The sequence below is a fragment of the Benincasa hispida genome, chromosome 1 (assembly GCF_009727055.1).
Source record: "Benincasa hispida cultivar B227 chromosome 1, ASM972705v1, whole genome shotgun sequence".
NCBI classification, from domain to species: domain Eukaryota; kingdom Viridiplantae; phylum Streptophyta; class Magnoliopsida; order Cucurbitales; family Cucurbitaceae; genus Benincasa; species Benincasa hispida.
In genome coordinates, this window is record NC_052349.1 from 46,035,727 (window position 1) to 46,062,992 (window position 27,266).

General features: G+C 36.6%; 1 protein-coding gene and 1 non-coding gene across 16 annotated transcripts; both read left to right on the forward strand.

The window, feature by feature from the left end:
* Window positions 1-324: 324 nt before the first annotated feature.
* On the forward strand, window positions 325-15,491 carry LOC120075124 (cystinosin homolog). Of its 15 annotated transcripts, none has more exons than XR_005481200.1 (9): window positions 325-485; window positions 593-725; window positions 3,447-3,751; window positions 3,843-3,885; window positions 4,642-4,759; window positions 11,775-11,824; window positions 11,964-12,125; window positions 14,835-14,881; window positions 15,079-15,491. XR_005481200.1 is itself a non-coding variant. In XM_039028332.1 (9 exons), the coding sequence occupies exons 1-8, from the start codon at window positions 367-369 to the stop codon at window positions 12,114-12,116; spliced, it is 831 nt and encodes a 276-aa protein (XP_038884260.1). In that variant the 5' UTR covers window positions 325-366; the 3' UTR covers window positions 12,117-12,125; window positions 14,835-15,491. The 15 variants fall into 15 exon arrangements, 13 of the variants coding, with proteins under 13 accessions (XP_038884260.1, XP_038884230.1, XP_038884268.1 ...); XR_005481201.1 differs by having other exon boundaries at window positions 15,368-15,491; XM_039028332.1 differs by having other exon boundaries at window positions 3,447-3,536; window positions 3,627-3,751; window positions 14,835-15,491.
* Window positions 15,492-24,624: 9,133 nt separating this feature from the next.
* Window positions 24,625-24,731, forward strand: LOC120070365. The gene has a single exon (XR_005479861.1). It is a non-coding gene; the product is annotated as a small nucleolar RNA R71 (small nucleolar RNA).
* Window positions 24,732-27,266: the final 2,535 nt, after the last annotated feature.

Genomic DNA, 27,266 nt, shown 5'->3' on the forward strand with positions numbered 1-27,266 from the left:
TAATTGTTTTAATATAAACCAATTATGGTGATAGTTATAATTATATTCTCAAATTTTTAGTTATAAAAATCAATGTTTAAGTTGGTTAAAATTAAATTTTAAATTTATAATAATGGTAAAAATGTGACCCTCCACAAAAATTAAATCCTCAAATTTATATTATTATTAAAATTTCTATAATTAAAATATCCAAATTATATTCAAGTAGGACACACCGTTTTAGACTTGAAGGATGATGTCACTACGTCGGCCATGTAAAGAAAATGAATGGTCCAGATTGAAAGGAAGTTGAAAGGAAAAATATAGTACAAAAGACGTCAGTCTCATCACACTCACACCATTAGTTCATCTCAGAGACACAGAAAGATGGGTTCATGGAATTCAATTTCAATGGAGATCATATATCAGGTCTTAGGATGGATTTCCATCATATGTTGGGCACTTGCTTCGTATCCACAGGTCATTTTGAATTTTCGACGAAAAAGGTAACAAGTCTAATTTTAATCATCAATTCAACCACCTTCATCGAAATCAATCCTCTTCTTTCTTATTCTTTTTCGGTGAAAAAATTAAAGAGATTTTGATTTGGTAGTGTTGTAGGATTGAGCTTCGATTATGTCATGTTGAATTGCACGAAACAATCGTCATATTTGATTTACAACGCTACTCTATTCTTTAGCTCCACTGTTCAAAGGCAATACTTCGACAAATATGGCTACGATCAGGTTTTTCTTCTCCTTTCTTTCAATTTCTTTGTTTCAATACACTGCGATTCCTTGATCATCCATTTTTTATCCACATATCTTCAAAGCTGAAATTTATTACCCCATTGAAACAGAATAATTATGCACCCAAACCCCATCATTTAACTAAACGCTCAAATATGCTTTAATAAATAAAATCGAGTCTTATTTATGTCTTAGGCATCGTATTAAATTTTCAACAACACATTGATATTTCTATGTTTTGATGGATTAACATCGACATGAGATGTGAATCGATATTTCCATTATTTCATAGAAAAATCTATGAAACACAAAAAATAAGTATCAAAATATTTTTAATATAAATATAATATAAATAACAGACACTTTAACTTATTTGAAAATTATAAAATGTTTTATTTATTAATTTAAATTTATTTCGTTTAAACTTTTTGTTTTTATAATTTTTCAAAAATATCTATCGAAATCATACATCTTATTAATTTAAATTTATTTCGTTTAAACTTTTTGTTTTTATAATTTTTCAAAAATATCTATCGAAATCATACATTTTTTCAATATTTCTGTCGGAACTTTCGTAAAATTAAGACATCGTTATTTCTATCGACATCGACATTTTAAACCATGGTCTTAGGTACAATTTAATAAATTTGAAAGCTGAGGTCTACATGTTAAACAACTAAAATTGAGAATCTTATAAGTTATAATATCGTTTATCAAACTAGGACTTAGAATCATATTAAATATTATTCTTAAGGCTAAATTATGAAAAGTGCTCATGAACCATGATTTAAGTTTCAAAAGTACCTCATTATTTTAAACGTTTCAATATTACTCTTAATTTTTCTTTAACATTTCAAAATTTTTTCAAAAATTTCAAACAAAAGTTAGGATTTGAAATGATATGGTGGTGATTTAGAATAGTGTGACAATTTAAATTTCTATTCTAGATCATTACCACATCATTTTAAGTCTTAAATTCCAAAAGATTTATATTCTGTGAAGAACTATTCCATACATAATTTTAAATTATTTATGAATTATAATTGTAATATTGTAATTTTTGAAAGTATAAAAATATTTATTTATTTATTTTTGAAAAGGGAGACAAAATTTCAAGCTTTTTTTAGAAAAACAAATTTAGCAAATTCTTGATTATGTGAAAACACTATAATTGATGGAAATGGGCTTTTCCATTTTCATTTATGGACCCATTTTTTTTAAATTTGTTTTTTAGGGTCTTAGGATGACCCTTCCTCAAATTTTCACCAACCATCTGCAACGTTCTTTTCAACCTCTTAAACCAAAAGTTATTTCCAAAAGTTCAAAATTCTAAGCCGAATTTTTTGTCCATGTTTTCAGTTAAGGTCTATGTTTTTAAAATTTATTTCAGTTAATGTGTTCTTTGTTTAATTTAATTAAAAAAAATTATAAATGGAAAAAATAATTAATACAACCTAAACTTTTTTATTTTTATATTTTTATCAAACCAAATAAAGAAAACATAATTTCAGTCCCAAAATATCGAATGATGATCTAATTTGAGGAGGAAATGGAATTTGCTCAAGTTTCTGAAAATGATATTTCATTAGATTTCAATGATATCAAATTTGAGTGAAATTATAAAAAGAAACTCCATACAAGCGTATCGGGTTCTTTTGTCTTCTTATTCTCGCTCTAGCATTCTTGCTCCCTTGCTCCCTTTTCTCTCCTAGAATAAGAAGGAAAGAAGACGACGACCAAAACTGTTTATGTGGATTTGTGGAAGTTGGTTGCATCAAGAAGAATAAAAGAGAAATAAGGGTAATTTTGGAATTACCTGAAAATGAAGTAAAATGTAAAAAAAAAACTTTTAAAGTGGGGAATGATTGATATAGTTCATAGAGATTGGGTCTTTTAATTAAGTTTACAAACAGCATTTGAAGCAGCCTTCATCGTGACCACTTCATGGCTACGCTGCCTTGGAGATCCCAAACTCACAAATTACAATCATCTCTCCTCGCTGCTGAAGCTGATTTAGAGGGAGAAAGAGATGGCTATGGCTTCCTGGAAATGGAATTCAGTTTCACTATACCCATTTGCCAACTGCGGGGATTGACGACGTTCAATTGCTGGAAATTTGCTGCAAATCCAGAAATTAAAACTTCGAAACAAAAGGAAAATCGATGAAACCCTAGAATAAAAATTACTTCCCGCGTGCTTTCTTATCCTCATAAGGTAATTCCGAATTTCCGGAGCTCGATTTCCATGTCCGCTCACCTTTCTTTCCCCCAATTTGTTGTAGGATTGAGCTCCTGGTTACGAGATTCTGAGTTTGACGAAACAATCGTCATGTTTACTCTGCTTTGCGTCATGCATTACTTGGAGAAATATAGCCATGGACGAGGTCTTTTACTTGGGTTCTACTTTGGGTTTAGTTTTGTTACTTATCAATTACCTCGATTGTAATGGACCTCATTTGAGACTGATGATTTGAACCCCAATAAGTTACCATGATAAATAATCCGTAGTTTGTAGGGGTTTGCTGCAAATTGATGAATTCGGATTGAAGCAACTCTTATTTTGATTTACATATCTGCAAACATGCGTTGATTTCTCGAGAAATTTTAGCATTATAGCAAAGGGAAAAGGAAGAAGAATGATATGGTTTTATGATTGTGCTGTTGTGTTGAAGGCATTTGCGTTACATTGAATCTGAACAGATTTCATTGCTTCTTGCAGATGATACCGGTGGCTTTAAGCGATGTGTTTTTCCCCTTTCACTCGATTTTATTGATCTCCGTCGTTTCAGTTCAAATTGTATTTTTTGACGTTAGTGGTTTGTTCTCTTTTGGATTTGTATCTTGTTTTGGTTCAATACGGGTAACTATTTTGCATTCTATTGATTGGATTTTGGTGCAGCGTGGCAACCAGAAAGTCTCGAAGACATCCATTGCTATCTTTGTTGCAGTATGGTTCTTCGCAGCAGCCTGCTTTTTTATGGCTCTGCCAACCCATTCATGGCTTTGGCTCGTCTCCATATTCAAGTAAATCATTTCCCCATCTCTTAAAATATTGTGAAGCTATGTTGGTTGATTTCCTAATAATTCAGTGAGGATCATTGTCAATGTGTTGCAGTTCAATTCAAGTTTTTATGACATTCATCAAATACTCTCCTCAGGTTTGGCTTTCTGCCCAGTAGAAAGTAGGCTAAACCACACATTTAGTTCTTCATGATATATATACTAACTTTTTCCATGATTCAACTTAATTTATATATTCTTTTGTAAGAAACCGACTCAACTTGATATATATACTAACCTTTTTATTGATAATGTTTTTTTTTTCTCTCCACAATAAGTTACACATTTCAAATTAATTTTCATGTGTGTGGTCTTGTAGATGAGAACAAAGAGAAGGTAATGGAGAAAAAGTTTGGCACAATTCACACTTATGTTCATATCTTTTTAATTAACAGTTTTCATCTCTGATAGCTAAATTCTTTGACATTGATCCAGTTTCCATTAGTTATGCTTAGTTTTGGTAAAAACTAATGGATCAATGTATTAAAAAGTAGTAGAACAAGATTAAATGTTTTAATGTATTCTTGTATGGTAACAGAAAGGCCGAGTATATGAAAATAAAATTTACATTTAGTCATCTCCCTGGAAAGGCACAAAGTTTGCATACATTTGAGATCTCCAACACTACAAGAAATGTCCAACCCCAAGTAAGTTGATAGCTCATAGAATTATCTAGCCCGGTGAGTCATGGGATTATTTAGCTAACCAAACGTACGCATCATGACCATGTTGCTCTTTTAACTTGTAAAGTGATTTGAGAGAACAATTTGTGCATATGTATGCTACTGATATAAATTTGCATATGAAGAACAAAGAAGCTTGCATTTCATGAAGTCTCTGTGATTTACATACAGGCGTTTTTGAACTTCACCAGAAAGAGTACAGTGGGATTTAGCATTGGTAATATAGTTCTTGACTTCACTGGAGGAGTGGGAACTTTGGCTCAGATGAGTGTGCAATCAATTGACCAAGGTCGTCTAATGGTTTTTAACAAAACATATTCCAAATACTTTTATCGTAATTTATATTTATGCTTAGCTTGGTATTGAGAGCCATATTTTATTTCAACCGTATAATTTTATTATGAAAAAGTGAATTTAATGTTTAAATCATATGACATATTAATCTATCACAAGATAAATGCAAAATACACCAAGCTTATGATTTTAATATGGTTGTTCATCCCAAGGCTAGGATGAGTTTACAAGAAACTATTTTGAACGTGTTCCTATTATATGCAACATTCATATTTATCAGTATAACCTTTATTTGTGTAAACGTTATTCTTCTTTCTCCGTTTTTAGTCTTTCTTAATTGCTTTTCAATTAGAAAGCCTTCATGTCTCCTCAATCCGCCTTTTTGCGATTAGGACCGGTTCTTATGGTTTCTTGGGGTGTTTGCAATTTTGTGAGATCTTTGGGAAGAGAAATGGTAGAATTTTTAGAAGTTTGAAGAGGGATCCTGAGGATGTGTCGTCCTTTGTTAGATTTCATGTTTCTCTTGGGATTTCGATTTTAAAGAGCTTTTGTAATTGTTCTATGGGTTCTATTTTGCACAATTAGAGCCATTTCCTTGAATAGGGTTTCCTTTTTAGGGCTTGTCTTTTTCGATGCATTTGTATTCATTCATTTTTTCTCAATGAAAGTTGATCATCTAAAAAATTGGTGTTTAGAGCTATTGCTCCTTTTGTTTCATTCTTCAATAAAATTTGTCTCTTCCAAAAAAATATTTATCTATGTTCTTTTGTTAACTGTACTATAGGGTTAAATAAACATATTTGGCCTGATACTTTCATCATTTTATTGAAGTAATGATTTTATCCATTTGAAGTTTAGCAGATAAAAATTAAATTCCTGAAATTTAAAATTTGTAATGTTTTAATTTTTTAATATTAGCTTGTTTTGATTTAATTCTGTTGGAAATAGGGTTTTTAACCTAGGGGCATTTATGTAATTGTGTAAGACCCCTAGGGTTTCCTACTGTCTATTTATACAGTGAGTCCCTGTGTATTTAGTGTATCAGTTTTAAAAACAAATAAGAAAAGACTTTATATCGTGGTTTTTCTCCCTGCACTAGGGTGTTCCACGTAATCCTGTTGTTCTTCTCTTCCTCATTCTCTATTTTTAACATGGTATCAGAGCGGGTGACGAAAACTTAGCCATTATGGAAGAGAATCAACCTCAATCCTCCTCTATTGATGGGTTTTCAAGTTTTTGACATGAGAACGGCAATCCGAGCAGCGGTAAAGGAATGTTTCAGGATGCCCTACTGGAATTAATATCTGCCGTTCAGGTACAATCCTTGGAAATCGCCCTTAGCCAATCGCGGTATCACTATTTCGGAACCAGTCAGAATTCGATCGGAGCTGGAGTCGGCCGCAAGGAACCAACGATTTCACGATCGGAGCTATCATGATCATGGCAGAGTCGGCGGCGGTCACGCAGAGTCGGCTGTCTTGGACGTGAACAGGCTGGCCGCGAGGAGTATGTTGACCGTCGATCGGAGCTATCAGAGGCAGAGTGAGCAGCGTCGGAGGTGAAGAAGCAGAGGAGTGTTTTGATTAGGGTTAGTACCGGTCTGAGCAAACCTGACCAGTTCGGTTGACTAGGGCAGACCAGCCAGACCCGGTAATTTTGATTTTAATATCGACCGCAACCGGTCCGACCCAAGGCTAGCCCAACTCGAGAACGCAGCTTTTAATTCAGACCCGCGATTCGACCCATGGTTGGCCCGACCCGAGAGCTCATCTGTCCATTTTTTTGCGCTAGCCGATCCACTTTCAGCCCATCCAGCCCGACCCAGTGATCCGGTTTCCTTCAACAGCCGACCCGATGGTTGTTTTCACATCCAACAGGCGAGGTCTCGAGCAGCCCAAGCAACCAGCATCTGTTTCCAATCAATTGTGGTTCAGCTCGTTATCCAGACCAGACGATGTGAGACAACGGTTGGCTTACCTGCAACAGGCAGATTTCTGATTTGGATATGATGCTCGATGCAAATCCTTAACCGGTTTATTCAGAAAATCCGATAAACTAATTCCTATAGTGCCTAACGTTCCTACTTATCTGGTTCGATGGGTAATTCTGCAGGATTTATCGTCGGAGAAAAATTAAATGGCCAGAACTATTTCTCTTGGTCTCAATCTATCCGGATGGCCTTGGAAGGGCGCTTCACAGAGTTTGGATATTTGACAGTGGAAATTCCAAAGCCAGCCCCAGGTGATCCACAAGAACGAATTTGGAAAGGAGAAGATTCGTTGCTACAGTCTGTCTTGGTAAACAGTATGGAACCCCAGATAGGAAGACCGCTATTATATGCTGCCACAACCAAGGATATCTGGGAGGCGACGCAAGATTTATATTCTAAACGACAGAATGCCTCTCGGCTATATACACTCCATAAACAGGTTCATGAATCCAAGCAAGGGTCTATGGATGTTACCTCTTATTTTAAAGTTTGATGGGGTTCGTAGTTAGATCTTGGGCCAGCGCCCGATTCCTTCACTTCGAGAAGTCTGTTCTGAAATATGGCTGGAAGAAGATTGGTCGTGTGCCATGAATAATACCACCTCAACTACTGATGCAGCCGCTTTCGTTGCCAAGCCGTCCGGTACTGATGGTGATAAGAAACCTCCTCCCGTTTGTGAACATTGTAAAAAGCTTTGGCATACGAAGGATCAATGTTGGAAATTACACGGGAAGCCCCCAAATAGCAGGCGACGACAGTCTCATGAAAAATCTAATACTAGTCGTGCCCTGGCAAGTGATTCAGTAGATGACCAAACTCAGAAGAAATCTCCTAGTGACGGTAAACACAGCTCGAGTATAGTTGGGGTGAGTGCAATTGCATAGTCAGGTAATTGTCCTTCTTTTTGACCTAATTAGTGTGAATGGTAAGAAACCATGGATTGTGGATTCAAGGGCTACTGATCACCTTACGAGTTCCTCAGAGTTATTTATGTCATATAATCCGAGTGCTAGTAATGAGAGGATTCGAATTGCGGCGGGTCTTTTGCCCCTGTTGCAGGAAAGGGCAATATCTCTCCATTTCATGGTTTAATTCTACGTGATACCTTACATGTGCCTAAAATATCATATAATCTGTTATCTGTCAGTCAACTAACAAGAGATTTGAGGTGTAAAGTGATTTTCTCATCAGATTCAGTTTTATTTCAGGATCTGAAATCGGGGATAACGATTGGCACTACCTGGCACGATAGGGGACTCTACTTCCTTTCTGACGAGACTTCCTCTAGGAATGATCACCAATCGGGGTTTATGTCTTTAAATTTCTAACAAATGATGTTATGTTAGGGCATTTTCGCTTAGGACATCCGAATTTTCAATATATGAAATATTTATTTCCTCATTTATTTCGTAATGCTAGTACTTCTTCTTTTAATTGTGATGTTTGTATTCGTGCCAAGCAACATCGTGTTTCTTTCCATTCTCAACCTTATAAACCCTCAAGTCCTTTTTCTCTTGTTCATAGTGATGTATGGGGTCCCGCACCGGTTACTACTTCCATGGGAAAACGGTGGTTTGTCACGTTTATAGATCATCACACCCGTCTCACCTGGGTTTTCCTGCTCACTGATAAATCTTAAGTGTCCCCTATTTTCCAACAGTTTTACACAATTGTCGAAACTCAATTTAAAACAAAGATTGGGATTTTAAGAAGTTATAATGGGCGAGAATTCTTTAATGCCTCTTTCAGAGAATTTCTCGACTCTAAAGGTATTGTTCACCAGAGCTCATGTGCTTACACTCCGCAACAAAATGGAGTAGCTGAGCGTAAAAATCGGCATCTGGTTGAAGTAGCCCGATCTCTTATGTTATCCGCCACCCTTCCGTCATACCTCTGGGGAGATGCAGTTCTTACTGCTGCTCACCTCATTAATCGGATGCCCTCTCGTATTCTTAATCTTCATACCCCTTTAGAATTGCTTAAAGAGTCTTTCCCTACTACTCGGTTGATTTCTGATGTTTCTCTTTGGGTTTTTGGTTGTGTTGCTTTTGTTCACTCCCATGGTCCAAACCGCACGCAATTTACTCCTCGTGCTCAGAAGTGTGTCTTTGTTGAATATCCACTCCATCAACGTGGATATAAGTGCTATCACCCATCATCTCGAAAATACTATGACTCTATGGATGTCACCTTTCTCGAGGATCAATCGTTCTTCCCTGTTAATCATCTTCAGGGGGAGAACATAAATGAAGAGACTAATTGGTCATCTTATGCTATTCCTTTAGAGTCAGCGCCCTTTCAAACCTTGTCTAAACCTAGTCCTGAGCATGATAGTCTAGTTCTTCCTACCAATCAAGTTCCTTGGAAAACATACTACAGGAAGAATCTCAGGAAAGAAGCAGTGTCACTTGTTGAACCAGAACTGTCGGCTCCAGTGCAGGAGTCAGAACTGTCATCAGGTCCAGGTACGTATATTCCTAATGATGTTGATTTATGTATGGAGAATGATGAAGGCAGGCATGACAAGGGGGAAGGGAGCAATGATACTAAGAGAGTGATAGAAAGGGAAATTGTAGAGGATGAAATGATTGAAGCTACAGAGGATGAAATGGTCCGTGCTAATGATGATGTGGAAGATACTACTGAAGTTTCTGATACATGGTGAGAAGCCTGAAGAGGTGAAAGAACGTGATGCGTCACTTGATCTTCCTATAGCCCTGAGGAAAGGTACCCGTTCATGTACTAAATATCCTATGCATAGTTACATGACATATAGTAATCTGACATCCGAGTTCAAGGCTTTTACTACTAGCTTAGACACTGAGGTGGTTCCAGATAACATAAGTGTTGCAATGAAAAAACCAGAATGGCGGTCTGCTGTTATGGAAGAAATAAGGGCTCTGGAAAAGAATAAAACCTGGGAATCGATGACTTTGCTTGAAGGGCACAAAACAGTAGGATGTAAATGGGTGTTTACTATAAAAGTACAAGTCAGATGGGTGTTTACTATAAAGTACAAGTCAGATGGGATGATTGACCGATACAAGGCTAGACTTGTTGCAAGAGGCTTCACCCAAACATATGGAGTGGATTATTCTGAGACGTTTTCACCTGTGGCTAAACTTAACACCTGTCTCTTATACACATCTAGATGTGTATAAGAGAACAAGTCAGATGGGATGATTGACCGATACAAGGCTAGACTTGTTGCAAGAGGCTTCACCCAAACATATGGAGTGGATTATTCTGAGACGTTTTCACCTGTGGCTAAACTTAACACGATCCGAGTGCTTCTGTCAGTAGCTGTGAATAAAGATTGACCCCTACACCAGCTTGATGTTAAAAATGCGTTTTTGAACGGGGAACTCGAGGAGGAAGTCTATATGAGTCCCCCTCTCGGGTTCAAGAGTCAATTTAAAAATAAAGTGTGTAGATTGAGGAAATCACTATACGGATTGAAACAGTCTCCAAGGGCCTGGTTTGATAGGTTCACGACGTTTGTGAAAGCACAGGGATATGTTCAAGGACATTCCGATCACACTCTTTTTATAAGAAGATCAACATCAGGGAAAATAGCTGTTCTTATTGTCTATGTTGATGACATTATTTTATCTGGGGATGATGATGTAGAAGTCACAAGACTAAAAACAGAGATGGCTAGAGAGTTTGAAATTAAAGACCTTGGGAAGTTAAGATACTTTCTGGGAATGGAAGTGGCTCGCTCAAAAGAGGGTATATCAGTTTCTCAACGAAAATATACACTGGACTTGCTAAAGAAAACAGGTATGACTGGGTGTAAACCTGTTGACACGCCATTAGTATACAATGTGAAAATCGGTGATAAGAATGATGGAATTCTTATTAATAAAGAAAGGTATCAGCGGTTAGTTGGGGAGTTGATATACTTGTCTCACACAAGACCAAATATTTCTTATGCAGTAAGTGTTGAGTCAATTCATGCAAGCTCCTTGTGAGGATCATATGATAGCAGTTGAACGTATTCTTCGGTATCTAAAAGGAACTCTTGGTAAAGGCCTAATGTACAGGAAAACCGATAAACGATCTGTTGAAGCTTACACTGATTCTGACTGGGCAGGGTCTGTTGTTGATAGAAGATCTATGTCTGGATATTGTACGTTTGTCTGGGGAAATCTAGTTGCCTGGAGAAGTAAAAAAACACGGAGTTGTTGCTAGAAGTAGTGCTGAGGCAGAGTATTGGGCCATGAGTCTAGGGATTTGTGAAGAAATCTGGTTGAAGAAAGTATTATCAGATCTCCAGCAAGATAATGAGTTTCCAATGAAATTATTTTGTGATAATAAAGCTGTCATCAGTATTGCAAACAACCCAGTTCAACATGACAAAACTAAACACGTGGAGATAGACAGACACTAAATTAAGGAGAGGTTGGACAGTGGAAACATATGCATCCCTTATATTCCTTCGAATCAACAAGTTGCCGATGTACTTACAAAAGGGTTATTGAGACAAAATTTTAATTATTGTGTAAGCAAGTTGGGGCTTGTTGATATCTATGCACCAACTTGAGGGGAGTGTTGGAAATAGGGTTTTTAACCTAGGGGCATTTATGTAATTGTGTAAGACCCCTAGGGTTTCCTACTATCTATTTATACAGTGAGTCTCTATGTATTTAGTGTATCAGTTTTAAAAACAAATAAGAAAAGACTTCATATCGTGGTTTTTCTCCTTGCACTAGGGTTTCCACGTAATCTTGTTATTCTTCTCTTCCCTATTCTCTATTTTTAACAAATTCCTTGCACCTTGACTGGATTTTTCATGCAGCTAAAACTAGATTGCTACGAATTTTGAACTGTATATTAAAGTTTATGGATTAAATTATCACAAACTTTAAGGTACATGGACTCAGTCTCTTACATGCTAAGAAGTTGATGGACCAGACGTATTTTTTTAACCAAATATTAAGTTTGATGGACTAAATAATTGATACTTGGTATTGTTATCCTAAATTCCATCTAGATTTTGACATCAGATTCTTTCCAGGTTCTTGGGTGAACTTTTTTGGAAACATAGGGAAGCCCTTGCTAGCTTTGGTATGATCTCTCTCTCTTGTAGAATTCTAATTCCTTGTTATCGCTGATGATATCATTTAGGAGCCAAATATGGCATTTAAACCTTTTCGTGTAATTTTCGTTTGCATTATATGCTTACTACATCTAGACTGTGCTGCAGGTCTCTATAGGGTTTGATCTGATTTTCTTCTATCAACATTTTGTATTATATCATATCAAGGCATCAAGGGTTTCATTTCAACGTGATCCTGAAAGCACTGAGCCATTAATTAAGGACTCTGATCACTTGCAAGGGATTGCCACAACCAGTTGATACTTGATGGTATTGCTTCCACCTCTTAACTATTTTCGTGCCAATAGGAAACTAAAACAGATTCTTGATGGGAATTAGAAAGATCTTTGTTAAAGTAGTATGTGCTTCATTAGGAAATAGGTGAGAATTCATTTCTGGGCTGATCGGGCCAAAAAAGTTCTAATTTTGTCTTACTGGATTGGACCTTAAATTAAAGATGGTGATATAAATGCCTTCCTCTAGTTGAGTTATTTTCCGTTTTGGAAATTGGTAGCTAAGTTTGAGTATTCTCATGCTTCTGTGATGCCATTTTTTTTATTGATGATTGGTGTTTGTTTAGGTTGGGTTCGAGTATTTTGGTGTTGGATTGTGTATCCTTTTGGCTACTTGAGGTTGCAGGTAGGAAACACTCAAGAACACACAGAAAACTCAAGAACACTCAATATGGAAATTCATGAAAATATGTGGTAATATCTGAAGAAAAGTTACAAGATAACCTAACTTTCGAGAGGGCTACCCTCTTGCAAATTCCACAAAGGAAACCCCACAAAATTTTTCTCCGAACACTGGCATTTGCTCCTTTTTGAACTTACTATGATTGCCATTTTCTTCCTGTCTTTTACGGGGACTGTTCTCCTTCCTCGTCTCCTTTATCCCTCTCATCTCTAGTCATCTTCTTCGTTTTAGAGGCACTCCTTCAGACACGCATAAGTTACCTCTCATGAACTCCATTTCGGGGGCCAAAGATGCATCTGTTTCTGTTAATGAAGCCATTCCCTCTTCTATACTTTTAACTTCTCTACACTGCACTTAATGCTCAACAACTCTTGATCAGTTGATTCCAACCTTTCTTCAATTTGTTTTTGGGCCATGTTCTCGATTTTTTCCAGGATGACGGCTTTGATACCAATGTATAAGGTATCTCATTACTATTTCTTATATTACGGTAATGAAGAAGAGCCCCAAGGCTATACAACTCCTTTCAGTTAGGGGTGGAGTAGATTGTTTCCTCCATAGTAGAATCTTGGAGCTGCCTTTCCTGGACACTCTGTTGCAGAATGGATAAAGTTAGATGGTCGACACTCGCTAAATGTGAACATAGCCTCGAACATGTTCTCTTTAGGATCCATTTCGGGGTCCTCCATTTCTTCATCATCTGGATGCGATATCTCAGAAGTGTTACTTTTTTGCTTCTGCCTAAGCTCTGGTACTTAAGACATGTTCTTCTTGTAGAGTTTCTTGTACGTGCACAGGAGATGGATTTGCGAACTCTTCGAAAATCTCCACCTCTCCAACACGCTGCCACTTGCTCTTGCACTTTTAGCAACAAATCCTCCAGTGAAATGAAAGATGCAGTTACCTCGATCAAGTGATGACTCAAAAGTCTTGATCTGATGCTTATGGCTTCTCGTTTTGCAGTTTTTGAATGAGTCGAGCAGATTACGCTCCGGTGCTCTCTCAACACACTCATGAATCTGCCTTTTGGTTGGTTGAATTCCTGATCCAACTTTGATATTGTTGACTCCATTGAATTGTCCATCTGTAGAAAGACAATCAAAAGAAATCAGCATTTCACCCATTGCATTCTACGTAGTGAAGCAACTCGAACAAGTGTTAAGTGTTCAACGATGCTCTAATACCGTCACGGGGTTAAATTTTAAATATAAAATTTTTACCTTTACATCGTGCGGCCTAAAAGTTTGCTTTCTTAGTCAGCTTTCCTTTGTCTCGGGATAGTTGACAATTGAATGAAGAGCACACTTAAAGCAAGCATCATGAACATAAATTGTCAATTTAATACACCTAACGTACTCATCCTAGAAATTCAAGAAGGGAGTAAAAAACAATGAAACTAGAGAAACCTGTAAACATTTTATCAAAATCTCACAAAATCTGTAAACAAAGTGCCAACAAACCTCTAAATCGATGTTTAGGGCCTAGTCAATCAATGAATCTCGAATCTCGAATCTCGAATCCCGATGTCAAAATCTTCATTGCAAGTCAGTTGTGGAATGGCACCACGGTGCTATGTTAAAGAATGCAAGTGTGACGGTTTCCATATATAATGGTGCTGCAGTCCATACCCTTTGCATAGCTTCTTCCTTCAACGCCTTCCATTAGCATCGCGGCGCTAGGTCCTTCAATGGCAAATTCGTAATTTTGATGCACTTTGACCTAGATGCTCCTTTTAGGCTTCAAATGCTCCATTTTAGCTTGGTTTTCTTCCAAATGCTCAAATCTACCTCTCCAGTACTTGAAACTTATGAAATCATCAATTAAACATATTAAATCACACAATGAATCTGAGTTAAGTTGGGTAAGATAGCACATTTTAGGTGCTATCAGTTGGGAAGTCCTATAACTTTTTTATCGGTTGAAACTATCTTTTTGTTTGAAGTTCATAATTAATACCCGTTCTGTTCTTATTTGTCGAAATCTTGCTTCTTCGTTGACTTGTTTATTTAGGCTTCATTTGATAATGATTTTGTCTTTAGTTTTCTGTTTTTGAAATTTATGCTTGTTTTCTCTAAATTTTTTAGTATAGTTTTCACATTTCTTAAAATTTAAATTCTTAGTCAAATTCTAAAAACAATAAGTTTTTGAAAAATACTTTATAGTTTTCAAAAAATTGGCTTATTATCTGAAAAACATCGATAGGAAGGGAATAAAAAAAAGTTATATGGAAGAGTGATGTTTATAAACTTAACAGGTCATATTTATTTATTTATTTTGAAACAGGTAATTTACTAATCTTATTACCATGGAGTGCCAGTGCTAACAACACAGTAAGTTTCATTTCTTTCTTTTGCTGGTCCATGTGTTCTCTCTCTATACTGTCCCCTCCATTTTCTTCTGGTGAAGACTTTTTATAGATTCATTAAAGTGAGACTCTGGTATTATCAAGTCATATACATGTGATATGTCCATTCTTGAAGCAAGCAGTTAAGAAATCTCCCTTTTTTATGCTCTATGGAACTTGAAGCTGAAGATGCAAAAATTATTGAGGAGACTATAGTTGATGCAGGGCAGAGCTTGAAGTTGAAGGGTCTTGTTTGTTGGACACGCTTGAGTTTTTTAGGAAAACTTTCAAAGAATATGGCTTAAACAGGGTCGGTTTGGATAGTCCATGTTCATACTTGGTCCTGAGTTATGTATAGAAATAGATTTGATTATTTTTTGCAAGACTGCGTACTCTGACTGCTTTTGTGAATCAGAGTTAGGAAGTTGTTTGTAAGATGACGTTGTTGGATCTTTAAGGTGTTTATTTTCAGGTATCAAGAAGGCTACGTCAAGAAAGAAGCCTTCAAGATCATTAACAATTGGTATGTTGTAATGGCCATGCATTAGTGATGGAACATGAATAAGTTATGAACTTGAATCTGCCTGTTGTTTTTAGTTATTTATTAATGATCTCTTTAATTAATTTGGGGAAATTGCAAAAATTATACAATTTTCATATTTCCAAAAAGCACTTTTTTTAAAAACTTGTTAAAAGATTTTTTGTCGAGCCATCTTGGTCGAGATCGAGATCTAGTTAAAATGTGAAAATTTGTACTCCATCACGTGCCTTGATTTATTAATAAAACGTCTATCTTACCATAATGCCTCCAGATATTATACTATCTTATTATTATTATTGTTACATTATTGTTTCAGAAACCCACATATTGGTTTGCTCTACATATTTTGAGTCTTAAAAATTTCCTCCCCATTTTTGGGTTTATTTTTCTCTTTGCAACACATTTCAGTAAACAAAATCACAAAAACAAGGTATATATCTCGATTTTCCCTTTATTAAATATATGTTCGGTTTCCAACATGCATGTTATTGACCTAGAAAAAAGGGTTAAATTGTCTTCTCGCACACTTTTATGAGCCTCCTACCCGGACAGTACCTTTTAGGATTAGATTCAAAGGTTGAGTAATGTGACCTTTGTAGAATCTGATTCCCATTTAGGCACATGAAAATCTTTACTCAAATCAACTATGTTGTGAAAGCGGATTTATTTTTTTTTATTTTGGTTTTGTTGGTAAGATTCTTTGTGATGTTATCTTATTTTAGTCATTGTTCCATGTTTATACTTTGTCTTTATAATTATCTAGGTAATTAAAATGCATTTAGTTCTCTCTAGTATTGTCATGCATTCCAGATGCATTCACAAGCCTCCTACCCTGATTATATCCTATAGGATTAGATTCAGAGACTGAGTAGTGTGACCTTCGTGGAACTTGGTTCGTGTGCAGGCGCATGAAAATCTCCACTCAAGTCAACTATGCTGTAAATGCAGTTGGAAGACTTGGGGACCATTACTCTAAGAATATTAGGGCCCACACCTACGCTATCATACATTATGGAGTCAATCAATGATTTTCCAAAATTTAAATTTTAGGAAACATAGATTTGTTTATATCACATGCATTATTTCCATTTAGTTATTCCATGATTTGCTTGCTGTAAACATCTTTGATGTTGCAATTTACAAAAAAAAGAAAGGATAATAAAAAGGAAGTCTAAAAAACAAGTTCAGATTTTTTTTTTCTCTCATAAAGAGTTCTAATTTCTTTTAGACCACGGTCTCTTGTAAAAAAGAGTTTTACAGTCTTCCATTTTTTTTTTTATTTTATTTTATTAAGAAAGGGGTTTTTTCCAAAAAGAATGAAACATTTGTTTAGTAAAGATTTTGAAATTGGATTTTGTTCCCAAGAATGTAGTACTTAGATTAGGGAGAACATTCAATTGTTAAATAAAAACAATAGAAAAAACAAAACCAAAAACCAAAAAAACCAAAAAATAAAAATAAAAAGTATTAAAAAAGTTTTTCCTCAGAAAAAGGTCCTAAAAATCTTAAAAAATAAAAAACCAAAAGTTTTCACAAAGATTTTGAATTTGTATTTTTTTTAGAAGAAGAAAATTTAATGGCCTATAAAAAAAACAAAAATATTTTCTAAAAAGGGTATGGCTATGGTAAAAAAAAAGCAAAAAAATCATAAATAAGTTTTCATGTAAAAAGTATTTTTATTAAAAAAATAAAGTCTACAAAAAAGGAGATTCTTAGAAAAAAAATAGAAAAAAAATCATAGGAGTCTTAATTAGATTTTTCTTAAAAATGTAAATTTTTTTACAGTTAAAAAATATACTTCTTTTCTTTAAAAAATCAAAAGTTTAAAAAAGTCTTAAAATATTCCAAAATTGATTGTTTTTTCTCTGGAAAAGAATCTTTTCTATGATCTTCAATAAAATAAAATAAAATAAAATAAAAAATAAAAAAAATAAAAATAAAAAGAAGAGTTTTTCTTTTAAAGAAAAAAAGTCTTGGAAAGATATCTTTAAAAAATGGTCTCAAAACGCCAAAAATTTGAAGAAAAATATATTTTTTTTATCTAGGTTTTTTAAAACTGATTTTATATTTCCTCAAGATTGAAATCTTTAGAAAAAAAAAAGATTTTTTTTTGAATTGAGTTAAGATTGATGTCCTAAATCTAGTGTATCTTGTGCTTTGTAGTTTTGTTAACACAAATTATTTATCTAATAAAATAAGAGGTATTTTATTTGACAAGTAGACAACATTAATTCAATCCAATAAACTAAGATCCAAGGTTATATGATGTCACTTGAACCGTATGTGATTGATATATAGGTAGTTCATGTTCAAGTAATAAAATGGATGAAGGTTGGGTGCCTTATCCTAGTAACATTGCGGATACGACCCACCTTGTAATTGTTATATGAGATGCAAGTGTTACAAACAATATGAACCATATTGTTCATGTAAAGACATGTGAGTGAGATATCCTGTATAAAGAAGTTTATATATAGATCGAACCACGAAATAATTAGTTTCTGTTTATAACACCATTACTTGAAGAAACTAATATTTCACTAAGATGACCATAGGAGACTTGACCTTAATTTTGAGTGAGTTGTGAACTCCTGTATATGAAAACAGTCATTTGACCTATATGGGTGAAAATGACCATGATAACCAACTCAATAAGCTTATCATTTTGGAAATTTGTCTGATTAGGGAGCTGGGAATACAACTACACAAGATAAAATTCAGTCATTCCCATTCCTTGGGAAAGTAGATAAATTGCTTCCTTAATAGTTGGTTCCGGGTCTTGAACAATGAGGCCTCAACCTCTCACTGATTCGAGAGGTGCTAGTTTATAGTTGGACTATAAACTATTTGTTCATTAGAAACCAGTAGTACTTAAGGAGTTAGATTTTAATGAAAGAATTCTTACCAAAGAGAACCAGTGAGCGGAAACAAGATCGTTCCAAACCCCATTGTGATAGAACATACACATTTACAATCAAACAACACTAGTTACGCATAAATTCTAAATTACAACATGCTTCATAAAAATAACACTAATAATCAAATGAACTTACCCTTGAAGAACTTTCTTCTCGTTCCCCTCGATCTAACAACACGAACGTCACGCCTCAGCAATTTCCTTGAACAACAACGAACAACACTTGACCCTCGAGCAATAAGCAGACACCACCACGAGGCAACCTTGGTATTCTCGGTGTGAGAATCCAGGAGTTGTGGGCTCTATATGGATTTGGTAGAGGGAAGGAGGAATTGAAAGATCGTGTAGAAGATCGAGTAAGTGGGAGAAATATGGAGTCTATCGTATAGATTGGGTATTCGATCGTTTAGAAAACAATTGCCTATCATATAGCAAACTCGATGCACGATCGTTTATGCTCTCAAGCTATCGTATAGCTTTTTCCTTTTGTGCGTACGATTATCAATCGTGTAATGAAAAATCGAAAACAATTTTTATTTTATCCATCAGTTACCATAACTGATCACAACTTCCCACTAAGTTGGTTATTAGGAGAAAAAATAGAAACTAATTATTCCATAATTGATTTAATTACAAATAAATAATATATTCATAACCTATAGTTCTAATATCACATTTCATGCAACATATAAACCATAGTTCTTTTTCTCCTTTATGGCATTTAATAATAATTCCTCCAATTAATGTATCTAATACATCAAATCAATTATATCACATATAATTGAAACAATTTAATTATATTATATATAATCAAATTCCCTCTTGTTAATTTGAACACTTCAAACTAACCTAAAAACTAATTCTCAATATGAATTCATTGAGCTACCAAGAGGACCTTATGGACCTATAGCTTGAAACTCCAACGGTACATGAATAACTGACTAAACTCTTTAATCACAATATCCACCATCCATTAACTGCCGAGCACTCTAGTAAAGACTGATAGCTACACTCTTCGCGTTACAGATATATTTCTGTGTCCATTGGATATAACCAATCAACAGTACAATGACCCTTCACAAATCGCTCGTAAGTATAACCAGGCCAATTTATTGTTTTGTCCCTATAATTACATCTAACTCCTTAAGTACCAGTAATTCCTCTAATGAACAATACTTCATAGTCCTACTATGAGTAAACCCTTCTCAGATCAAGAGAATGTATGGCGCCACATTATTCAAGCCCCAGAATCAGCCCTTAAGGGAGAAATTTATCTACTTGAGAAATTTATCTACTTACCCCTGAATCAGGGAAGGAGTGAATTCCGTCTTGTGTAGCTGAGTTCCCAGCTTCCCAATCAGATGAATCCCCAAAGTGGTAGGTTTGAGTCGGCGATTTGGCCATTCGCACCCATGAAAATCAAAGGACTGCCCTCATAGACAGGAGTTCCCAACTCACTCAAGATTAAGGTCATGTTACTTATGGTCATTCTAGTGAAATGAAAGTCTCTGTCATGAACGACGTTATATAACGAGACTAAACATTTCATGGTTCGGTCTTATACAAACTCTTTTATATAGAGCATCCCCGCTCACATGTCTAATACATGAATGTCAAGATCAGACCATTTGTAACACTTTACAATACTTGTAATATTTACAAAGCGGGCCACACTCGTAGCGTCATCAGGATAAAGTATCTGATGCGTTATTTTATGAGGTGGAATTATGGATGAAATGCGGTGATGAAAATGCATTGAACACTCAAGTTTTCTCAGTGGAATTCAAATGTAAACCCCACTGAGTTTTCTGGTAAGTCTAGGGTCGAACTTAAAGACTTGGGAAATAATATGCAGTGGTAATTTCTCAGAAGACTTTACGGTAACCAAATAAATCAAGTAGTTGTTGGAAATGTTGTTTGCGGTAATAAAAATAAACAAATGCGGCGGAGTTCAAAAAGAGTTGATAAGACGGAAGATGCGATGAGTATGCGGTGCACGGGTTGAGAAGGGTTTCGGCTAACACTTCCTAGGATGCGTTCATGCTATGCGATCATGCAACATGCATACAATAGTAAACCACCTCTCGGTGCAAATGCTACGACTTCTAAGGCTAGAACACATGCGATATATGCGATAAGTGTCTAGAACCTACACATAAGTCTCTATTCTTATTTATGCGTTGACAAATTGACGCACACACAAATAAGGCGACCACATAATATCATACCTATCTCTAGGATGCATGCGAAGTAGGTTGGCAAACAGAGTTTATCTCTAAGTCCCCATCTCTTGTTTATGCGGTTCTAATCTTGCTCTCTCGAGTCTAGATTCTAACCTAGCTTTCTCAAGTCTTAGGTTCTTCTTTAGACTTTCTCTCGAGTAGCTCTAAAGGGATGTTTGGCACAGCATAAAACAAGATAATCTCAAGCAATGAAGATCCTAGGTCATGTTAGCTTAGTTCTTCTCAATCCATTCGATTAGTTTAGCTACTCATGCGTGCTAAGGGAGTGAATAGATGTAGAATAAGAACTTCCATTGCATAAATATAAAGTTGAAGTACAAAATAACAATGCAAGTAGAGAATAAAGAGCCTGGTAGCAATCTCTTGCTTCCCAGGCATTTACACTATCTTTCTACTCTTGTTCAAAAGATAATCTCATTCTCGCGAGAGTTGGCCGACTCTCTGCTTTCTACGCCTCCAGGTTCTCTCTCGAGTTACTCTGAGCGATCTTTCGGCGTCTCTACTCTTCTCTTGCTCTGCCTTAAAAATAAAAGAAAACTATGAACATGGCTAAAGCTAAGAACTACTGAACTGGCTGAACTCTTGAATAGATGAATTTGTGAACCCCTTTTCTGAAGGATGCTTTCGGTATTTATAGAGCTTCGGGGTGAGGGGCGGCTTCTCTCTTATGATTGCACAGATGGGATGACTTTAATTCTCTGACTGATGCATTGAATATTTGTCACCGAAAAGCTGAGTGTACTTGTTATCGTTAGCGGCTTGTCAACTTAATTTGGATTCGACCGTCATCAGCTTTCTGTCCCATCGTGATTAATTATGCCTTTCACTTAGATGTGCCACCAAGTTGCGTCGGCTCTATACGAAAATCCTTCTTGAGCAGATGTTTGCGGGCACAAATCACCTCAAAGCCTTGCGGTAATGCTACGCTCGACTAATGATTTCTTGTGATCGCACTTTTCGCCCTGCGTTAATGCATATTCTGCATAAAAATATAAGAGTTAACTGTTTTAATGCGATGAACGCATGTGGCCACAATATTATGAATTTAATGCGGACGCAATCTAACATATTTTATCAATGCAAACCTTCATTGTTTAATAACTTAGCAATGTAATAACGTGCATTTCTGCCCGTTATCACACTCCCAAATTTAAACAATGCTTGTCCTCAAGCATAAGCTAAAGATTTCCTTTAGCAAGTCGACCGCAAATTTATTTTCCTAGATTTCTCAAGGATACTTCATTTAAATCCTACCAAAATTTCCTCAAGTCTTATTCAAGTATCCTCTTAAAATATTTCTAAGACCTAGGGACCGCAAGCTTAACCTTCAAAAGGACTTTACTCAATTCCAGGACATCGCATGATTTATTTCAAAAAGAAAACTTTTCTACCGGGGTGTCAAATGATTTTCATCCTTGCATATTATTATTCTTTTTTTTTTCTTTTTTTTTTGACCTTGCGCTGATCCACGTGCCTTGCCTTCGTTTTGGCTTGCCCTCACGTGTGTCATGCAAACATCCAACTACGAGCAATGCACTCTTTCTCAAACTAAACTCATACCTACTTGGCAGCAAAGTTGCGATCATTTATTTATGCGTTGATCCTGGTGACTTACTTTCGTTTTGGCTTGCTTCCACGTGTGTCATGCGGACATCCAACTACGGGTAAGTGCTCTTCACAACTTAACTCTTATCAACATGGGTTTCCCCCATTGCGTTGACAGTGGAGTTGTTATTCTCAAATTTTCCTTTTTTTCCCTTCAAAATAGCAAGGTCGAAAATAAATACCTCACCCCCAAATTTAAAATGCGGCAATGCCCACATTGCCAAAAGATTGAAAGAAGTCATGCAATGTTCTTAGAAAGCTTCATAAAGAGAGTTTGAAAGAAAGCTAGCAGACCTCTAACTTCTAGAAATATTTCATGAGGTGACTTTTCTAAGATTAAGTTGACTCTAGTATATATGAAAAAAATAGAAACATGTGTTTCATCATTGAAATCATAATTGGCAAAGAGACAACATGCGGTGACTTACTAAATTCATCAATGTTAAATGGTTGCAGTAAGCAAAAAGGATGCGGTGATAAAGCTTTCAAAATTAAAATGCGATGCGATAGTGCAGAATTTGGAATAAAGTGAAGGAAAAATACAACTCCCAAATTTGCGTTGTCGCCCGCATTGTTTGTTGACGCATCCTGATTTGCGGTGATCTACTATCTTTAGATTGCGGTGATGGAATAAAGTAAGTTGCTTCTCGCGTGGCGCCTCCGCAATCGTTCGCCTCGATCGTTTGCAAGAAAAACAGAGAGAGGGTCAAATAATATTAAACAAACAAACTCTTTTACCGCAATCGTTCAGCACCATCGCGTTTTTTTTTTAAGAATAAGAAAAGTGCAGATAGATAAACAATAATAACAAAGTAATTGCGATAGTAGATAATAACGAGTATGATGAAAGTTCATGAAGTATTGATGTAGGAAAAAGCATATTCAAAAGAGTTGCGTCCCTGATGAGGTTGAGTTATATAGTAACACAGGGACTGCTTATTCCAAGCTGATCTTTTCACGTCCCTGATGGCTTTTCCTTATTTTCTTTGTCCTCTGGGATCTTGACTGCCTTAATCCGGAGCTTTTCCCCATGAATGTTCAATACAATCTCCCCCCTGCGCACATAAATTTGAGCGCGACCAGTCGAAAGGAATAGTCGTCCTAATATGATGGGCGCATCTTTGTCTGCTTTGTAATCCAAAATGAGGAAGTCTACCGGCAAGATGAATTTATCAATTGAGATTGCGACATTTTTCAACTCTCCTTCATGGTGTATTCGAGATCTGTCCGCGAGCAGAAGAGTTTCCTTTGTGGGCGTGAGTGTGCCAATATTCAATTGTTTGAAGATTGATAGCGGCATTACGTTTATACTCGCCCCAAGATCGCATAGTGCTTGGCCACTATAGACCCCTCCAATTGAACATGGTATCGTGAAGATTCCTGGGTCACACATTTTTTGTGGGATAATGACATTTTGTGTTGCTGCCACTGTTGAGATCTTGTCTTCATCATTTTGTTTTTCTTTCAATCTTTGTGGAGCTGGTGGTAGCTGGGCTTCTTTTGTCTCATGTTCTGGAGGGTTGAGGATGGACGCAACTTCAGGGTTCATTTTCTCGGGCTTTTCCGAACTATAGGTCAACGGGTCCTCGGTTATCACTGCATTCAAATTGATCACTATGGGTTACTCCCTTACTTCTGCAGTCATTTTGTCGCTTAGTACAGAGACTGCTAAGCATTGTTCCTTCCCGGTACCCCCAGTGTTGCGAGGGAGCTCAGTTGAGCTCGACAACGTTCCTTGCTGTCTATTTTTGAGCTCACCCGCAATTTGTCGAGATTTCGAATGGATGTTGCTTGGTTCTGAAGCACTGATTCGTTTTTTTCAATGTACTACTTCAACAAGCTCTCTAAGGACGAAGATTGCGGTGTTTGTGAGCTGCTAGCTTGGTTATGCATTGGACCGCTATTTTGCGGGATGAATCCAGGTGGCCCTTCTCTTTGCCACTAGTTGGAAGTTTTGTTGTTGATTTTTCCACATAAAATTTGGGTGGTTTCTCCACCGGGGTTGTTTGTATCGGAATAGGGGTTATTTTTTTATAAAACACACTCACTGCAAATTTTCTGGGCATTCTTTAATCGAATGAGCTTCTCCGCAAATGACACAACTTGCAGTCGTTTGAGAAATTGTATTGACCTGCCCTTTCTTCGATCCCGTGCTGTTAATTACGATGCCTTGTATCAAACTCATCATCACAGTCATTTGATTTTCCAGAGATGCGATGGCCCCGTTGTTTGCATCATTATATTTAATTCTCAATCTTCGATCGCTCTCTCTCCAGTCCTCGTGATTTTTAGAGATGCGATCGAGGATATTCTGAGCCTCCTCATAGTTTTTTCTAGCCAGACCACCAGCGGTTGCCGCATTGGCAGGCGGTCTGCCGAAGAGAGGGATTTGGTAAAAAATCTCCATCTGCAAGCAGTCTGGTAAGCCATTATGTGGACAGTCTCTTACTAGCCGCTTGAACCTCGCCCAAGCATCGCTGAGCGATTCGTCATCTTCTTGTTCAAAATTTGTTATTAATTTTCTTCTTCTGACATTCTCGGTTGGTAGGAAATATTTATTCATAAATTTTTCTACCACTTATTCCCACGAAGTGATCTCCCCTGTCTCAAGGGAATACGTCCATTTTCTTGCTTGATCACATAGAGAAAATGGAAACAAAGTTAGTCGAATTTCTTCGATAGAGATATTCGAGAATACAAATGTGTTGTAGATTTCTATGAAGCTCCGGAGGTGGGCATGCGGGTCTTCACCACGCCTCCCTCCAAACTGTCCAGCAGCCTGGATCATCTACAACATTAACAGCTTCATTTCAAACTTCGATCCATCTAGCGCTGATCTCATGATTCTTGGAGAGAAATCATAGAGGTTGGGCGACACATAGTCCCGAATAGGTCTATTGCGGTCATTCGCCAGAAGGATGGGGTTGGCTATTATATTGTTCGCGTTTGCGGCCCTTGCTTCTGGTTATTCTGCCATTCTTGGGGTTCTGTCTTGTTGTTGGCAGTTGTCTCTTAATCTTCATCTGAATGTCCTCTCAATCTCTAGGTCATAATTCGCCAGAGATTGAGAGTCTGCAAAGAAATCAGAATGATTACCATTAGCACACTGTTTTGCCGAAGTCCCTGGCAACAACGCCAAAAACTTGATGCGTTATTTTATGAGGTGAAATTATGGATGAAATGGAGTGATGAAAATGTATTGAGTACTCAAGTTTTCTCAGTGGAATCCAAGTGTAAACCCCACTGAGTTTCCTAGTAAGTCCAGGGTCGAACTCAGGGACTTGAAAAACAATATGCGGTGGTAATTTCTCAGAAGACTTTGCAGTAACCAAATAAATCAAGTAGTTGTTGGAAATATTGTTTTCAGTAATAAAAATAAACAAATGCGGCGGAGTTCGAAGAGTTGATAAGACGGAAGGTGTGATGTGTATGCAGTGAATGGGTTGATAAGGGTTTCAGTTAACACTTCCTAGGATGCATTCATGCTATGCAATCATGCAACATGCATACAATAGTAAACCACCTCTCGGTGCGAATGCTACGGCTTCTAAGGCTAGAACGCATGCGATATATGCGATAAGTCTATAGGACCTACACATAAGCCTCTATTCTTATTTATGCGTTGACAAACTGACACACACATAAATAAGGCGACCACATAATATCATACCTATCTCTAGGATGCATGCGATGCAGGTTGGAAAACAGAGCTTATCTCTAAGTCCCTATCTCTTGTTTATGCAGTTCTAATCTTGCTCTCTCGAGTCTAGATTCTAACCTAGCTCTTTCAAGTCTTAGGTTCTTTTTTTAGACTCTTTCTCGAGTAGCTCTAAAGGGATGTTTGGCACAGCATAAAACAAGATAATCGCAAGCAATGAAGATCTTAGGTCATGTTAGCTTAGTTCTTCTCAACCCATTCGACTAGTTTAGCTACTCATGCGTGCTAAGGGAGTGAACAGATGTAGAATAAGAACTTCCATTGCATAAATATAAAGTTGAAGTACAAAATAATAATGCAAGTAGAGAATAAAGAGCCTGGTAGCAATCTCTTGCTTCCCAGGCATTTACACTATCTTTCTACTCTTGTTCAAAAGATAATCTCATTCTCACAGAGTTGGCCCACTCTCTGCTTTCTACGCCTCCAGGTTCTCTCTCGAGTTATCTGAGCGATCTTTCGGCGTTCTCTACTCTTCTCTTGCTTCGCCTTAAAAAATAAGAAAAACTATGAACATGGCTAAAGCTAAGAACTACTGAACTGGCTGAACTCTTGAATAGATGAACTTGTGAACCCCTTTTCTGAAGGATGCCTTTGGTATTTATAGAGCTTCGGGGTGAAAGGGCGGCTTCTTCTCTTATGATTGCATAGATGGGATGGCTTTAATTCTCTGTCTGATGCGCCGATATTTATCACCGAAAAGCTGAGTGTACTTGTTATCGTTAGTGGCTTGTCAAATTAATTCGGATTCGACCATCATCAACTTTCTGTCCCATCATGATTAATTATGCCCTTCACCCTAATGCGCCACCAAGTTGCGCCGGCTCTATTGCGGCAATCCTTCTTGAGCAGATGTTTGCGAGCACAAATCACCGCAAAGCCTTGCGATAATGCTGCGCTCGACCAATGATTTCTTGTGATCGCGCTTTTCACCCTGCGTTAACGCATATTCTACATAAAAATATCAGAGTTAACTGTTCTAATGCGATGAATGCATGTGGCCGCAATATTATGAACTTAATGCCTTTTGGACGCAATCTAACATATTTTATCAATGCAAACCTTCATTGTTTAATAACTTAGCAATGTAATAACGTGCATTTCTGCCCGTTATCAGTATCCCTCCTTTATCCATATACTACAGACCATTTAGGTTATCACTTAAAGCACGATCCATGTATGTCTCCACATACATGCTTAAGTTACAACAATAACAAGGGATCTGTTGGGTTTTATGTCCTTAAACTCATGGTATGTAAACAATGGAGCTTATTCTGAAAATTCAATAAAGGTGTTATTGAATAGATCTATTGCTTGGATAGAAATCCAATAAACCTAAAAGTCCATTGA